This window comes from Anopheles maculipalpis, chromosome 3RL (genome assembly GCF_943734695.1).
Source record: "Anopheles maculipalpis chromosome 3RL, idAnoMacuDA_375_x, whole genome shotgun sequence".
Classification (NCBI taxonomy): domain Eukaryota; kingdom Metazoa; phylum Arthropoda; class Insecta; order Diptera; family Culicidae; genus Anopheles; species Anopheles maculipalpis.
In genome coordinates this window covers 64,643,150-64,661,824 of record NC_064872.1, presented here as the reverse complement: position 1 = coordinate 64,661,824, position 18,675 = coordinate 64,643,150, and the positions used below count along the sequence as shown (strand labels likewise).

Here is an 18,675-nt window from a genome sequence, read left to right as displayed (position 1 = left end):
GAATTATTCTAATCGCTTCTGCATTTGAACGCTCCAGTAAAGGTTTTGCAAAAATTATCTGCCTTTTATCGGCAGCTAGTCACAAAGAGGCGGTTATTTGTTGGAAAAAAACATCTTAACGAAAGAAGAAATTATGAATTAAAAAAGAATAAGCTTTCCCTAAGCGAATAACAAATAAATAATCTTATTTGCAAATGAATGACTTTGAATCCCTCATAGTATGCAATTGTAAATCTTACGTTCAATCAATTCAATCAAACAATCAATTTGATGAAGATGATTAGCTTTAATATGAAAATAGCCTTTAGACTAACGTTTTCTTTAACATTGGATTCATTTGATATTGGTAGACTATTCAATTAACACGCTTAATTTATTTTTCCATCCTGTGTTGGCTTCGTTATTTTCAAGACAAGCTCAAACGGTCCTCTTTAATTGTAAAGAGGCTTTAACACCTATAGCTATCCATCACCCTCTCTATAATGTTCCACATATGTCCTCTCTGCTTATACATCTGCTTCACGTTATCGGATCTGATCACAATCAAATTAATGATAATTTAATTAAAAGAGCAACATACACACCCAATTGGGCGCAATCCTCTTCGCCGACAAATGAGAAGCTTAAATCATTGTAATCCTTTTCAAAATCTTGTCCAGCTACAATTGCCACCGAACAGTGCTTTCGGGGTTCCAGAAATATTTACTGCAACTTGCTCATCTCACTTCCTGTCCATTCATTCGCTTCGCAACCATCATCAAGCAATTTCCCAGGATTGCAAAAAACCACGCAAACCAATTATCATACGGCTATAGATACCGCTCACGGCGCACTCGTTTCGAGAATTGCAAAAAAAAAAAACAACAGCAACAACCCACACACCACTCGAGGCACACAAACCTGTAAGACCTGTATAAATCAGCGCTAATGTGACATTTTAATGTTACGACACGCAGGTACCTGCATACCCGACACCATTTCCGAGACGTGGATGAGTGGGAAAACGCAGGACCCACATCGTGAAAACCACTGGCAAAGGTGCAAGGTGATCTGCAATGTCGACGTGGGAATGTGCCGCGATTCCCGGAGAAATTACACAAACAAACGCAAGCAACGCAGGTGACCGGTTGTGCTGATTTTCCTGTCCTGCCAGCAAAACAATGCACACAGACAAACACACACACACACACACACAAATACACGTCAAACCCGATCCGATACAAGAACCCCACCGCAGGTTTGGTCCCTTTCGGTAGGGGCAATAATAATTAAATAAATATTTTATTGTGCTACATAAATAAATTTGCCCACCAAACAAGACTGGCCGGAGCCATCGACGACGAGCTGGTTCGGACGGGTTTAGGTATGCTCGAGTTGCCTCAGTTAACGGCCACCGGAAATGTCGCAGCAAAGGGCAAACCATCACCACCCGTCAGGGTTACACCCAGGCACACGCACACACACACACCCACATTCACAAAAACCGTGGTAAAAGGAGTCGTAGCAAAGGAACGGCGCAGTATAGAATCAGGACTATCCGGTTGGAAGGCATCGGCGAGGATGAGAAACGAGGCTAACCGGGGGCAACTAGGCAACACATCCACCAAAACAACGGCAGAGGTTTAAGGTTTGCTTTACGGTCACCATTGCTGTGACCCGTGCTTCGAACCTGGGCATGATGTAACAGGCCGTGCGAGCCCGTTACACTAGCTTACTCGACTCGGTGTGTAATGTTTGAAGCCCGTTGAAGGCGTTAGTGTCAGGGGATAGTGTTTCACCCCGCTGAAGTTTGCCGGTCGCTGAACGATCGGGCAATTGTTTATGCTTGTCGAAAACATAATTTATAGGACATTCGGCGTAACCCGAAATGATGATGCTATCATAAAATGGGTATTGAAATTTGTAATGAAACATGTAGCATCGAACGTTGGCGATGAGGTTTGGTGGATTGAAAATATAAATCGAATACACACGGTAATGCCGTTGAATGGATCTGTTCGGGGATGCTGTTCGAAATGAAATTCGTTTATTTGTGGAAATTGATATAAATCAGGCCTTTGGGCAACGAACATCGCACTATTCTAGGAATCAATTTAAATAATTAAGCTACATCGTAAACAGATATGGAAGGCATTTTCGACGGTTTAATATTTATGAAGCTCCTAAATTTATGTATGCTATAAGAACAATTGTACCGTTTATACCACTTGCGCTTACAAATTTTTTTGATAGAAATTTTTAATAGAATTAAACTCTAACAAATCTCATGCAACAGACGCAAAACCGCAGTAAATCACTTTCAAGCACAATCTAATAAAAGCAGCACAAAGCACAATCTAGCGGAAATCTCCAACTAATCCATAATGGTATATAGCAGGAGCGATCGAGTGGCCCAGGCGAAAGCAGTCCCGATCTCATTGATCGCCTACAGAACCGGGAATCAAATCTTATCCTGACCGTTTTCTAGTGGCGAGCACTAACTATGCAAATACGTGGTTTCAATAAGTATTACAAGCCAGTAGATGGCCCGGCATGACCTAGCAGTTCGTTGAGCTACGAAAGAGTGAAAGACCAATGATGTGAGTGGGGATTATCATTTCAAGGAAATGACATACGTTCATGTTGTTAAACGATTTACATTCGAGACAAGACGCATGGTTCAAAAACAAGCATCTCTTAAACATTACCTTAACATTGAAATATTTTGACAACGATCACAAGGAAAACTAAAAGTAATAAATGTCTTGCATTTGCGATCTCTAATTTGTTAATTGAGCTAAGAGCAAGTATCCGGGATTAAGTAAACCTAACCCGATATCTGAGATGCAATCGTCGAACCCCAGAAGGAGAAGTTTTAGGTGTAACAGTATTGTAGAAAAAGGAGATCCAAAGGATGGGGCAATATCGTCACCGGTCCTCATACAGCAGGACAGGGGTTATTGAACCCATCGGTTATAGATCGTTATAGAACCATCCAGATCATTCCCCCGTAATGAGGAATGATTATCCAACTACATCGTATCAACGTGGCCTAGAAAGTCATTCAACCAAAAGGAAGAATGAAGAACTGATAGTCCTGCCGTATCACCCGCTGCTATTTCCAAATTTGTCATTGTTTTTGAGAATTCATCTGGGGTATCCTGCAGTTATAAAATTGTTGTAAAGGCAGCAGCTATAGGACTTTATCATACAATTGTTATTCAAAACATTTTCTAGCAATCAAGACACAACTTGCTTTTAATGATCGTAGCTTAATTTTCATACAGTTTGAAATCATCACCCAGCATAAAGTTTCAGTTGATGATGAATAACTCACAAAGCGTGACGTGTTTGAGGCCACTGTGACGGTGACTCTCTGTTTGAGCCATATCCATCCGACCACTTGCCCGCCCAAACTGACAACCATTACCGGCACTGAGTTTTACAAGCCAAATCTATAAAGCCATATCTAACCCAGCCAGCTACTACAACGATGACGGCGCAAATAACGACCACTTCAAACAGGCGTTGCTCTTTAATCTTAAGACCCATTACCGGGACCGGTATAGAATGGGAGCCAACGTCCTAACCGGTCACCCAACGCTGCTCCGAACCGTGTTCCGTTACCGCCAGAAAAGTCCTGGCCACTGGCTGCTTCTACTTTCTTACACTCGAGAGCGCCGAGTGGCATTTGGTCGTAAATCATGCCTTTCAACTAATTTTGAATTTTATCACACCTCGTAAATAAACTTCAACTACATTTTATCCGATCATAAACTTGGCAAAGATGTGTTGTACCGTCCATCCAGGCAGCTGCATCCCTCAGCTCCCTGGCTCGGTCTTCGATCGGGGTCCGAGTGCTGGAAATTGGTTGTGCTGTGCGAAGTATGTCCGTGAGTAGTGCCTTTTGCTTTGTGAGGAAGAGTTTTTCATGTGTTCTTGTGTGTGTGTGTGTTGTCACTGTGAAGTTCATGTGCACTGTGGAGTGGTTTCATACTGCTTCTTTCTCACTGCACTACTAGCAACTTTTCAACAAAAGCAACCAACTGACACTTAATTAAGCTTCGGCTACGGACCACAAGGTTTTCATTCTGGCGCGGTTTTGCACCAATCGCTACCTAACGACCGCTGCATATAGACCAACACACTCACATGCAGGAGCTTCTTATCGCACAATTGCTTTCATTCGTTCACTTTTCAAAGCATCCCGCTTCTGGACAATTTGTGATGTTTTCCTTTTTTTTCTTTCCTGTACTCACACTGCTGCATTTTATATTCTTCGCAGAGTTAAATACGGGAGTTTCTTGGGAACAAACTTTGTATGCGTAGCTTAGTGGTAGAAAATGGTTCAGACGAGTAAGTATGGAAGCCGACCTGATGAAAAGCGAAGGCTTAGTTAGATTGAATGAACACACACACACACACACACACACACACACACACACACACACACACACACACTCCCCTTTTTTATTTCTCTTTCTATCGAAATACAAGAAAGTAAAGGCAATAAGAAAATTCCAGTGATGTATGCTGCAAGATTGCTAGCTCTTTCTTTTAATTACTCACATCACGCCACACACTCTTTATGCTTCACAAGATCCATCAACTCCAACAGCGAGGGATTTTTTTTTTCCTTAACATTTTTCTTTTTTCAATTGCTTTTCCAAAGATCATCTCCAACGAATGGAAAATCGCCTGCTTCCCGAATTAGAACACCACACGCAAGGAAACAGAATGGATGATTGAAGACATGCTCCACACAGCTTTAGTCATTTGGAAATCTCAGCCTAAATTAGATGCACAGTGTCTTCGGTATCCTGCCGAATGTCCTCATCCACCGTAACTCACCTCTTGCTTCGCTTCTTACGCGTTGCGGCCAAGAATGATTTGTAGCTCTGGTGGAAGAGCGTTCCTTCAAATTCAAGCACAAATTAACACCCGTTCCGATCCCATCGAGCAAAAGGCATGGAAGCGAATCGCACGCTGAGCCGCTTGGTGAAAATTTGTAATTTTCAAAACACCAAGCTTTACATGCTTCGATGAGTATTTGGCGCTGCTTAGGGATATCACCCTGGTGGTGTTGTCCCTCGTTCTTTCGCTCGATGGCGCTGTACGCTGAAAGGATTCGTAGCATCCCGACGGGAAAACACCACCGGTAAGGGATGGTGCTAATTTTCCCCGAGGCTAGATCAGTGTAAGCCTCCCGCTTTACTAGCACGTGGAAAGAAAATTTCCCAAGCGACACACCACACCACGAAACGCTGCTGATGACTCGCGCAGATGATAGGCGATGGTGTGACGATGGTAGCGATACGCCACGCACTAGAATTTTGCGGCTGGTCTTAAGGGTTTCGGGTGTCATCGCTTCTAATAGGGGGAGTAAGTGGATAAGTGGAGGGAAGGAGAGAAAAGATAGATTACACATGTTCCCACCACCCATCGGATAGATTCACTTCCACAAGGCAGCTGCACACGTTCTGGAACAGAATTGCGGACATTTGGTACCTTGCTCCTCAACGAAGAAGAATTTGCACATGCGAAGCGCATAGCAAGGGAGGAACATTTTCATGCCACGCGCGAAGACTGCACCATTTAGTAGCAGCAGTGAGCTTAAAATGAAGCAGCATATATTGAATTTAATTACAAAATTTAGTATCTGAATAAATTGACATTTTTAATACGACAATCGTGTTGGAGAAGATGGTTTTGTTTAAAATTTGTTCTTGAAAAATATTTTGATTTATTAAAACCTTCACGAAAACTTTTCTTACACAATTATATTTTCCAATGTTCAAATAAACATTTTCAACCAGTTTTCCTTCCTCCTCTTGGGCAGTTTGTTCATCGTAATGCCATTAATCAAAATGAAAGCACCCGGTAATTAACTTCAATCAAATTTAATTTTGCAATAACTCAACAGCTAATTGAATACGTGCCACCACATCATCTGCAAGGATTCTTTTTTTATTTCTTTTTTCCGTTTTTTCCCATCTATAAGCTATTTTAAACTCTCGTACAAGTCAGCTAGACATTTTCCGAAAGCAAATAAAAACTGCTACAAAAAACCAAACAGAACAAGGTATGGGAACAGGAGGAAAATTAATTTTCCTTTTCCGATTAGAGCGCAGCAGTAGCAGATCAGACGTTAATGGTGTAGTTAATGCAATCACGACGACAGAATAATATTTTTTAAAATCCTGCAATTACACGCTTTTTTTCGCACAATAAAATTTATTACGAACGAAAGACAAAAAAACATGTTTTTTTTTTGTTTACTTCAAAAAAGCATCAAAATTGTCACAAAACCACGAGCACTTCAGTGAAGCAAAATAAACATAGGCAAAGTAATTAATTAAAAAGCTCTCAATCCACCTTCTGGGAAATGTGAAAATCTGCCCATAAAAAGAAAAGCACAACAACAACAACGAGAATAAAAAATCCTATTAATGGAGTATACAACACAGCATGAAATATTATCCAATCTTCTTTCCGTAACGAGCCGCTGCAAATGATGTAAAAAATTGCCTTTATCGGTATCATCCGTCCGTTAATGAAGCTACTGGGTTCGCAAAACAAAACAAAACAAAAAAAACCGAAACACAACAAAAATCCAAAAGTTAATTATCAATCCAATAAAACCTTAGAAGTGTCGATAATGGTACCAGCAAGGTCAAGCGTATGATTAATCGACGCATAAAATGGTTGTCCCCCTGTGGAGTGGAGAGCAAAAGCCCAATCACTTAGCTTTGAAGCACAACATTGCGGGAAAGTAATTTAAAATTTCTTTTTTTTTTACTCTCCATTTTTTTTTTTGTGTGCGCTTCTGCTGTAGTAAATTTTGTAGACACATTAATGTGGCGAATAAATTACACTAAACAAACGCAATAAATATCCCAAACGTGTGGTGTGATGTGAACAAATCTGGACGAGAACGATTATTTTGCATTAGTGTCACGCAATTAGGCACGCACACAACTCTAATCTACTCACACGAGATGGTTTTAATGGGGGTTTTTTGTTTGTTTTTAAATCACTGTCAACCGATTATAAAGGAATGGATTCAATCCATTGCTTACCGTTGCTTGCCAGCGAATTTGCGAGGATGTTTCTGAGATGGTTTGACTTTACGGGAAAGCTTTACGGGAAATGGGGAAAAACTCACAACCACAGTAAAGGCTACCAATTCGCTTAAAAGTTGTTCAACACACAAATACACATTGCATTTATAATCCTTCACCAACTGACACCAACACAAACGCAAACACGCTCATAAACAACCATCTGGTGTGTTTGCATGCTTTCAACCACTTCACCGTACCCAAAATCATCAAACTTGAAGAGCTTTAAGGGTGTCCCTTCCGTGTGTATGCCACCGAACGAACAAACGGAAAGAAACCCGAAGAAGGCCTGATCCGATTTCAACCCATTTCAATCCTTTAATACAATCCACCATCACTACTTGGGCCGACCAGAAGCCATCAAACCATTTCTTTTACGCACTGCCCGAGTCAAACGGTAGTAGTGGCAGAAAGCTTTAGCAATGTGAGCACTATTTTCTTGCAAAACACGATTGTAAGCGTGTGCTTGGTGTCCTGCTAGTGGGTTAAAAGTGTCTTTAACACTGCGAACGGCTTTCTTTCTCGTGATCCATTACGAGGAAGAAAAAAAACACAAAAGCTCAACTCAAAACTGGTAAAGCAAGAAAGCGCAGCGGTACAACACGATCCGGTAAGTTGATTCTCGACGCCTTTAAACTGACTTCAATGGAATCTCAACCACTCCACCAGATGAAATCTGAAACTTGAAACATGCATTAACATGAGATGCTAGCGGGAAATGGAAAACATAGGAACGCTTTTCCTGTGCGGCTTGTGTTTGAATACGCTTTACTGCTAAGATGATCGTACAGAACTTTCGTGATCTTGGTCCACACCACAAAATGCGTTACATTGGTGAGTAATTTACGTTTCCTTTTAGGGTGTAATTTAATTTCACAACTAATGATGTGTTTGCGAGATGGAAGAAAGTGTTGTTTCATTTGTAATAGGCTTAAAAGTAGAATGAAATGCCAAAGATTCGTAAAGAATAACTTTGGCTTGAGCATGCTACATTAAACGCCTAAAGGTATGCATCACATTTGTCACAAGACTTACGACATATTAAAGCTGATAATTTTTACTTCACTCATCTCATTCGTTCAATATAAGAAAATGTGCTGCAAAGATGAATTGATATCCTGTAAAAAGAAATAATATGTTAAAACCATGAAGGCTCTTATTACAGTGCTTTAATTACAAACATATTCAAAGAACGAACATTAGATAAAAAGCTAAAGGAAAAGCTACTTCTCAACCAACAGCAATCGCTTCGTACTAAGTTAGCCTGCTGGAATCGCTACTTTGCAACAAAGTACATGTACGACTAGTACAGCAAGTTTTCGCGTAAAGCACACACCCATTAGACGAGTTCTAATTCTAAACCAGTGTCAGGCATAATGGGGTCATTCTTGTTCACCGACACTCCACCCAATTGGCATCGGTTCGGGGCGCAAACCTGTCTGCCTGCCTGCAACTGGGCCCGCGGAACAATTCTCATTAGCTATGCAAGTAATAAACGTGATCCTTTTCCTAATGACATCGTTATCAAATTCATAACAATACTTGACACGGCGTGTCAGTACGCCAACGGAACGCCGGGGAAACGAAGCCGGGAAGTTGATGAAGCAAAGTTAAGTACGCTTGGACATCATCGTCACAAAATCCGAAACGACGCAACACACTCGCACCGACCATGGCACGATGGCGTTAGCACGTGAATTGGAAAATTCATGAACTTGTTATACTCCCGGTCCCTCCCCCAAGCCCTTACCCTTTCGCTCGCGTACTCCGTGTTGCGCTCCTGGAAACTATGCACAGTTCAGCCGGTAGTGAGCAAAATACACTTCCCGTGTTGCCATCCAGGCCAAGATGGTGACGATGCTCAATCATAATTGGAACGTTACAGCAGGTGTCGGTAAGACGATTGCAGGGAAATCTGCACACATCAACCTGCACACCTTGCCGTTAGCTGCACTGGCTAGAGTGTCAATTTGTTGCACATTATTCTGCACTGCATCTAGCCCTATGCACGTTCGAGTAACGAGGCTTATAGCGTAAGTAGATGTTGCGACGTTGATGACAAAAAATAATGCAAATGATTATGATTATTGTCTCTTCTATCTTACAACTTTTCTTTTATTATTCTAAGTTTTCTTCTTCTTTATCTTGCCTTGCCTTATCAATGGGAACAAGCTCACCAACTGGATGAGCTACCAGGCGTCTCCATTGGAAAGGCATTTTTTCCCTTTTATTTATAAAGCAATCGATGAGGTTAAATAAAGAATGGCTTAAGTGATTAAAAAGCAACGCTTTTTAATGAAAGAGGCAGGAGGAAGGATAAAATCTGGAAAGAAGAAAGAGGCAAAAACAACAAGGCCAAATAATGGATATATTATTTATCGAACGTTATTTGATCTCGCAAGCACATTCAGCAATAGAATATCAGCTCACAATTCAATGGTTAAGAGAAAATTCAGTTGAAACTTAATAATCCGGGGTTTCTGCTTCGCGAGTATTTTTAAAAAAATGTGTGTAATCCACCAGGCGCCTCCATCAACAAGGTGAAACTTTTTTACGTATTATTTCTTTAGAAAAGGGTTACAAAAACTATCATTACCATCACCACATATCTAATACAGCATGGTGTTGAACTAAAGCAGCTCCTTTAGAAAGTCAAAAAGAAAGAAAACATCTTAAAATCTTTATCAATTAGAATCTTTTTCTTTCTTATCAAAACAAATGCGTTCTTATTTTGGAATTAAGCTTCTGGCAAATTCGTTCATTCATTGATTTTATCAAGAATAATTGTTCAGAACAAATTTATTATGAAATATGAGTAGGAAGTTCGTTACAGACAGCACAGTATCATCACGATATTTACATGAACTATGTTAAGGGTATAATTTTACAAACTTCCTCAAACCGCCCACCTATCTGCTTCACCCCTGAAACCTTTTTGGAAACCTTATTTGCCTTACCTTATTTGCTCAGTCAAGTGAGATTAAATCCAAATCTATCATTTTCAAAACTCCCTTGCGACGTAAAAGTTTTTAAGTGTAAGAAGCACATGGTTGCACTGTGCGGCCCATGCGCCATTCCATCAAACTGCCTTTGTCCACATATGAAACTAGCCGTCATAAACAGCTCTACCCGTAGCTGCTAGGATTCACCGTTCCACGTTGACCCTTTTGAAGGGTGCTAAAAACTTGAGCTACTGTTACCGGATTTTACCGACCAGCCACAAAAAGGGTTCCCTTGAGTGCACACCAACACCGCATGCACACGAACATGAAACGGATGAGCGGTTCGTAAAACTCGCTCGGTGAGTGTTGGTGGTGTGGTTTTGCGTTTGCTTCCATTCCGAAAAGACGAACGATGACGGCGACTTTCCCAAGAACGGCGAGTACGGCGATGAAGATTTATGTTTGGCTAACGATTTCCCTGGCAAACAACGCACCAGCCCACCAGGACCACCACTACATCGTCCAGCTAGACCAACGGCTGGATCATCCGAACTGTCGAAGCGTTGACGAGTGTCGACGATGCACTGAGGAAAGGCTGATTTACAGCCGTGTCATAAATCATGAAAATTATTTCAGCAAAATTGAACATCAACCCTCGGAAAAGCATCTTTTCTCTGCATGTTCCTATTTGAGCTGAATTAGTGCCGAAAAGGAAAGGAGTGTTCGATGAGCAATGTAAAGAGATTTCGGCAAGCTGGTAAAGTCAGGGAAAAAATCTTGTTGAAGTTGACACATCGTACCAAGCTGGAAAGCAATGCGGAAAAGGTAGAAGCAAAAGCAGATTACCGATGAAACGAGAACAGTTAGTGTGTCGCTATCCTGTGGCCCATTTGCTAGGTAACCTCTATTAGTTTAAATTTGGGTTTTGAGCGAATAGTTGCAACTGCATAAAACAAATTAAGAGTTATTTGCGTCAACAACACCCTCACGTAGATATTCCTTTTCATTCTCGTAACTCCACATTCATACCTTGTACATATGATCCTCAAAATTAATCATCCCATCCCATCCAAAATGCAAGTACTAACAAAAACAGAATGGTCTAATATTCAATCAATACTCGAATGATCTACAGATTTCAACTGATTCAAGTGTATCATTATGTTAGCAAAAATAGCAATTAATTTGTTTGGTTTCACGTTCAACATTAAGTGAAACCTTTGCTATTTTTTTCTTTGAATTTCTACTCAAACTGTTGCCCTTTTACCATCCCACCAACCCTTTCTTGTGTTACGAACCGTACAATAATGGTACAGTCGAAACCGAAACCACAACGAAAAATATTGTACCAATTGTGGTGCTAAAGCACAATCAATCAGGCCGAGTGAGGCGGTCATCTATCGCCGCCTACAGCAAACAGCATAGAAATAGAAAACCACCGAAACCACCAAGAGTAAATACTAAAACATTTGACCACCAAATTCAATGGATAATTATATGAGGCTTGTGTTTTTTGTACTAGTTTTTTGGAATTTTGAGCTTAAGTACGAACGAACCCGTTTCTGTGTATTATAAAAATAAAATTTTCACTACACACAAAACAATAAATGGCTCGGTTTTTTTCAACGAATAGAATCAGATTTTGCAAAACTAGTTTGAGGTTTGTACTCGTGTTTTACAAATTCCGTATTCAGTCATTAATGGGATTAGCTTTCAAAAAATTGTTTCATTCATTTTTTTGATACGTGGAAAATCAATTGACATGAAACAATAAAATAATTACCCAAACTATATGAAAAATAAATTAATAGAAACTTCACCTATGCTGAAAACGTAACTCAAACAATGGAAACAAATTTAGAAAACTGATCGAACAACTCAAAATGATACGGCAATCCCGTTTCTCCCTAGAACTAGAACACTTTTTTTTTAGCGTAAAGCGTCATCATGTTAAATCAAATAAAGTTTGATTGATTTATTATAACAATCACGATTTACACCGTCCACGCCCACACGTGCTTGTTCCGTTATCGTTCATCTCATCAGTCGATGGGAATTTAATTGATTGAACGGATTGCAGTGAAAAAAGAAACAACCTGCACGACACCTAACACGTAGCAGCGTCGCGCTATTGATTAAATCGTGATTGTGTGCCCGACTAGGTACGTGCATGTGTTTGCATTTCAATCAGCACCTCACTCAGCAACATGATTTGTTTGCGAGTCGGCCTGTTGTTTCGGTTGGTTAATAAATTTGGCAACCTTTCACTCGCACCGTTGTGCTTTCGCCATTCACTTTGTGTAACATATTGGGAAATTATGCTTTCCATTTGCCGGATGATTAAATTTCAATCCATTTCCACCTCATAAAGCCGCCACAAATGAATGATGAAAATGTTATCACTTAAGGAAAGAGAACAAGAGAACGCGAGAGAAAGAGAGAGAGAGAACTTTTGCATCTAAATCAGATACGATAGGAATGTTGTGAAAAATAAAATTAATAAACACATTCTCATAGCTTCCTCTCTGGCCTCTTATCCAACATACTTTGGACCAGTGATAAAAATATGACCTACATTAAACAGTGTCCGTACTGTTCGTTGCAAGTTTCGGCCCGGAACCTGGCACCAGTCCACACATTGCACAAGACAAGGTTCAGCAGCAACATTTCTTCGGACGCTAGTTTTCACTCAAAATGCAGAAGGCAACATTTGACAACTCACTTTTTACGACTTTGTAGCGCTTAGTGTTTTAGTTTTGGCTTGTACCGAGAGGGGACATTTTCTTTTTTATTGTGTGTGCAATTTGCAATTTCACGACAAGGTCCGTCAAGAAGTCTGGCCGAAACTTTTCCGCTCTCTTTTTTGGCTTTGGCAAAACTCGCAAAGCTCAATGTTCAACAGTCGACGAAACGGCCGTTTGAGGAGCGGAAGGAGCAAAGAGAGCGATGCAAATAAAAAAGCATGGCCTTGGTAACATTTGCTTTGGTTCGATACCGTGTTTCCGTGCGGAAAGGGTGAATAAGCAAACGCAAAAAGAAAAGAAGTACCTATTTTATCACAATTCTTCCCCAAATGCTCTTCAACTAACAATCGTTTTATTCAATCCTGCGAAAGCATGCGAAAAGCTGGTGAACAGACACAGTTTTCTTTGCATTTCTTCAGACTTTGGACATTGTTTCAGAACTTTCCCCAAACTGTAGAGCGGAAATTTGCCACCCAGCACCAACCTACCAAACGATGCACACAAAAAAACACACACACACAAACACACTTTTTTTTTGACCGGGAAACACACATACACAACACAATGCGCTCCCCGGAAACAGGAGACGCGTACAAGACGCGGTGTGTTTAAGCATGCTCATGTTTCTTTCATGGTAGCGTTTTAAAACTTTTCACCCTCGTTCGGTACGTTGACAGCGAGCCTGTCGCTTTACACAACTTTTGCCTCGCCGAAACATGTATTTAGGAGATAAACATAGTGTGAGGAAGTGTGGTTAGTTTTGCGTACACCAAATGTGCACCGGCCACGGTGTGCAACGCGGTGATTTTCCGGTACAAGGCATAAACCGGCAAAGCTGTACCTAGCTAGACCAATAAATGACATTTCTTAGCGAACGGTTGGGTTGTGGTTTTGTTTCTTGCTTTTTTCCAAGGTTGCATAGTTCAGTGGAGCATAAAGGTGATCTTGAACTTCTGCAAGCTTGCAAAAAAGGATTTTACGTGAAAATTAAAAAAGTTTTTAAAAAATATGTAATTATGAAAAATTGATTTAACAAACATTTTATCTAAACTTATAATCTATATTTTTTTTAATCTAATCTTATATCTAGCATTGCAACTCATTAAACTTATATGCTATTTTGAGGGTAGACTTTCCCTTCTCCCTCAATTCAAGTGCACCTTATCCCGGGTGAGCTCGGTTGTGGATGTTGTTGCTGCCAGGTATGGTTCAGATGTTGTTCTGTCTATTTTTTCTAAGGGGTTAACGCCTCTTTGGAGCGCCATGGAGACTAAAAACTGGCTCCCAAGAAAACCACCTTTGTTGCTCTTAATACTCCTTGTTGTTCTTAATAGCATTTAGATGTTGTGCCTGGCGGGCCCACCATCGGCAGAACGCACGGGTCCGAAAGCCACTACACCTTTGTGAAGCTACAGTAGCATCTAAATCACGCATTCCGCTTACAGTAAAGCCGCTAGTCACAACTACACGTCGTATAAACCTAATTCAATTGGTTCAGTGATTTAATGTTGTCGCTGGCGCACATGCCATCGTACTTAAAACAAATTAAAAAAAATTCATGAACACGAATTTAAAAACGATTAAATAACTAAAAAGCGTCTAAAAAGGACAAGAAACATAAAACTACAAAATAGAATATAGTTTTTGGCTTCTTAAACTGTATAGCATCCGCTAAACGGTACCGTACACGGAACACATAGAAGAAAGCTAGATCAGCAAAACAATCCAAGCTGAGGTCAAGTACAAACGATAAACTAAAAATCCATATGTTGACTCGCACATATGAAACCCATAAACAATTGTAACAGTAAACAAACAGCGCAATTGCATTTGACATAATGTGCATAGGTCAACAGGAAATCCAAGCCATACCAAGAACATTAACACAACCAGTTTATTTATTTGAAATCCAAGAACCCTAAACATACGCTAGCAGGAGAATATAAATCACTAATCTGAAAGCAACCACAATCTATGTAACACCTGCCACAAAAATGTGTATAAATAAATAATAAGGACCCAAGCCGAGAGGATTGAGCTCGCGGAGTTCATTAGGATCGGTCATCAGACTGATACAAGAACGACGTAAATGGTCGTCGCTTATGACTCAAACTAAACCCGTGTCATGTCTCATTTCACTGGTCCGCACAAGCCCGATAGTTGTAGATTTGATCTCTCCTCTATCCGGCAAAGTATACTAGCGTTTAAAGGGGGAAACGTGATCATATCTTTGCTTACCTTAATTGCATACTTTCAGGAAAAAAGTCAAATTTTCTAGCTAAATTATGCAATTTTTCATTTTATACCCTTAGACACCTTAATCAGCAACGCTGTAGTTTCAAATCATTTTCAATCCACAAACGATAGAACTGCGTGAAAAAAGCACTGATCTCTAAACACCAAAGACCTTCACCACACTTTAAGACGAAAGATTTCAATTTGATATGAAAATTGTTTTCTATAATCAATTATCGTTCAACGGAACAAAAGATATCTCTCTCGCAGGGAACAAAGACAAGCTTTGATGCTATGAAACACGCTCCAATTGCCAACATGTGCATACAGCCACTTTGCGATTCCCATAGTCCTTAACAAGCAACATTTGTGGACGTCAATATCAACAAAACCAATCATAAAAACTAATATCCGGAAACAATACAGTGGCAGGAAAAAGCTCAAGACGAGCAACAACAAAAACCGCCCATTATTTCCATCTAAACAGTCAGTAAGCTTTTGCGATACTGTCACCGTAAGCCTTGCATCGTGCCTTCCCTTCGATTTCTTTCTCTATATTGAATAAATAATTGCTGAAATGAAATGATTGCCAATTGATTGCAAGCAAGAAGTACTACTACTACTACTACTACTACTACTACTACTACTACTGGCTGCCAAACGAACAGAAGGCTTAACATTTTACTTTGCATTGTTTTCTGATTGATTGCTAACCATTGCTTTCATGATAGAGCAATCAATCGTTGTACACTAACTGAACGTCCTGCCAACAGTTGTTAGCAAGGAAAACTAGGAACTAATTTGATTGAGTTTCGCTTCCATCCGAAGAGCGTTTGTTGACGTGGGTACATAATAAATTGTAACTATTGGCAGTTGAGAAGCTTAGCATAAATTCAGATGATGGATTTAAAGCAAGATGAATTACATGCTGCCTGTCAATGAACAAGGCTTGTACTTATTTTTATCGGCAAACGATTTAGCCTGTTTTTCTTCTGCATCATGAGATGGTTGGGTCAATTCAGCTGAATAAAATGAAACCAATCATGAATCAATTACAACCCGAACGCTGATTAAGCTGTGTGAAATCCGTCGCTGATAGGTCGGGATGATAAATGTGTCCGCTAAGAGATTCCTACCGTTGATGGTGGCACGAGCTTTCGTTACATGCAAATGAAGAAATTTTAATTTTCATTCCCATACCGCCGTAGTAAAACTTCATGCTGGTAACTCGGTACCGGATATTAGCTAGCACTTCCAGCAAAACGGGTGCATTTCTTTCGATTGCTCACGCCCAATTCTGCATGTGCAAGAGATTGGGGTGTATCTAGAGCTATGTGTGTGTGTGTGTGTGTCTGTATGTAGCTGTGTGAGTAGCTAGTAGTTCCGAACGAAAAGCTTAATTAAACGCTCAATCATTCTTCATCAGGTTCGTCGGTTCTCTCTAGAAAAACAAATATCCGGCATTGGCCGGTGTTTTATTTCCGCCCGAAAGTATGCAATGCTGCTGCTTCTTCGGTAGTACGGTTACTATCTATGTATATAAGTTAAATAGCTGCAACAGATCAGATTCATCAACATCTCCATTCGCCGTACCGACACGAAAACATGTTCCCTTACCGAAGTTTCACTCTTCTCCTGCGAGAACTAGTTCCTCAAATCAAGATTGATGTACACCGAGTTAAAATGCAGGTTGTCTGACTTTTAACGAACAATATCATACTCTACACTAAGGTTAAAAAAAAAACATAACATTAGTAGAGGAAGGTAAAATTACTCGTTGCAAACTCGCTCCATAAGTAAGTGCACAGTTCTATCTGTATGTCCCATTATTTCGAGTACCGATTGGAAATCCCTAGCTTACATAATAGAGGACTCCCGGTGGCAATACTGGTGCCAACCTTCATTCATACACCGACAGCGATGGTCTCATTTCCTTTCGATAGATGAAAAATTATTGTACGAATATATCTATCACTATCCTAGCATCCGAACCGATTGGGAATTCTTATCCAAGGAAATGGAAGCTTTAGAAATTCATAATTAAAATCGTTCACTTTCCACTTTCATCGATGACGGCTGTGATGTAGGACAGGTAGCTTTCTCGCTGGTATCACCACACCGAATCTTTGGCCACGCTGCCGGTGATCCAAACTCTTTCCCGTCGCCACCTTCTTCCGTGTAGGATCCCTCCAGCTCGGAAGTAATCGTCTGCTGGCCGATGGAGTATATGCTTGCCGTGCTGGAACCGATGCTTGCCTCGTTCGCAAGAACTTCCTTTGACTTGGCGTAACTCGAACCACCACCGGAAGGGCACCGCTTTACCGAGGTGCCCATCATCAGTGCTAGCGGTGCCATCGAGCCAACGCTGAGTTTGCTACGTTTTGCCGGCTCACCGTTTACGACCGTTTTGGATTGGATTGATTCCTTGGAGTTGAGTGTGCTGTTAGTGACTGTGCTGGTGGTGGTGGTGGTGGGTAGTTCTGATGTGATGCGCGACCGGTTCCAGCAGCTGCAACCATCGTCCGACGTGAACAGTGAAATGAGTAAGCCGAAGATCACCGTCAGCAAAGTCCCGAGGCAACTGTACCACATGTAGCTGATTTGGTACACCGCCGCAAACCATGAGGACGAACTGTTGGATGCGTTTTCCTGTTTCGGAAATGCTTTCAAAGCTTCGTTGTGCATGCTGGCTGAACCATGTTCAGCGGATAATCTGTTAAAAAAAAGGAAATAGAAAAAAGACATGGTAAAGTTAGTGTATAAAAGCTCAAAAGAGCATATTAGCTATCAAGTTTCACTATTAAAGGTGCTCTACTCTAGATGCACTAACGCTAAGAAGTATATTTCGATTGGAACAGTTTAAATGCTGCAGATCAACGCTGTGCTGCTGATAGCTGATTCTCTCAATATCGCTTTTCAAAAGCAAATGATTTCATTTTACTATCGTTCGTGCATCTGTTTACCAAATAAACCACAAAAAAATCCCTTTTCTTCAATACCGATTGGAACATCACTTCGGCTAATACACCTGCATGCTGGCTTCCTGCAAGCAACGGAATCGTACACCGTGCAAACACTTTTCTCTCGATCTACTTGCACCGGGTTGAAGAGGTTTAGCAACTAACCGCGACACGCCAACCTCAAAACAGCAGACACCGTAGCACATGGCTGTGGGTTTCGTGTTTACTCTCAATTAACTTTCGTTCCCTCAACGCGGCACCGGGCGAACCTCGTTTCGATCGAATTGTGCTCGCTACTGCTGCACTTCATTTTTACAAACGTACACTACTCGTTACTATCGACACGGCACAAGAGGAGATAGTAAATAGCTAGCCCGGAAACGGGTACGTCCCGAGAGCATTTTTTTTTTTTTTGGCGGTGCTGGAGGTTGTTGTTAGTAGTTACACGGAAGAGGTGTGAGATGATTTTGCATTTTGTTTGCTTTTCTTAAGCGGATGCTTGATTGTTACAACTTGATCGTGATACTGTTTAGTGGTTGAATAGTTTTTGTTAGTATGTCAATCAAAATTTAGAAAAGAAAGTTTTTTTTTTTAGCCAACCACTTCATTTAATATTACATGAAATATTTATTGTATACAATGCACAACTGCATGTCCTTCTAACTCGAGTTTTAAGCCCGTTTCAAAAGGAAAT

At 40.6% G+C, this 18,675-nt stretch overlaps 3 protein-coding genes across 3 annotated transcripts in view; 1 reads left to right on the top strand and 2 right to left on the bottom strand.

Annotated features, from left to right (window-relative positions):
* LOC126563321 (multifunctional methyltransferase subunit TRM112-like protein) overlaps positions 1 to 18,675 on the top strand; it is a 459,819-nt gene that overhangs the window by 326,237 nt on the left and 114,907 nt on the right. The window lies entirely within an intron of this gene.
* LOC126561339 (GATOR complex protein Iml1) overlaps positions 1 to 18,675 on the bottom strand; it is a 295,116-nt gene that overhangs the window by 175,601 nt on the left and 100,840 nt on the right. The window lies entirely within an intron of this gene.
* The window catches only part of LOC126563566 (sodium-coupled monocarboxylate transporter 1), a 38,155-nt gene continuing 36,541 nt past the window's right edge, over positions 17,062 to 18,675 (bottom strand). Inside the window, exon 11 of the mRNA XM_050220212.1 lies at positions 17,062 to 17,734. Coding sequence (XP_050076169.1) covers positions 17,062 to 17,734 — 673 coding nt within the window. The remainder of the gene's footprint in view (positions 17,735 to 18,675) is intronic.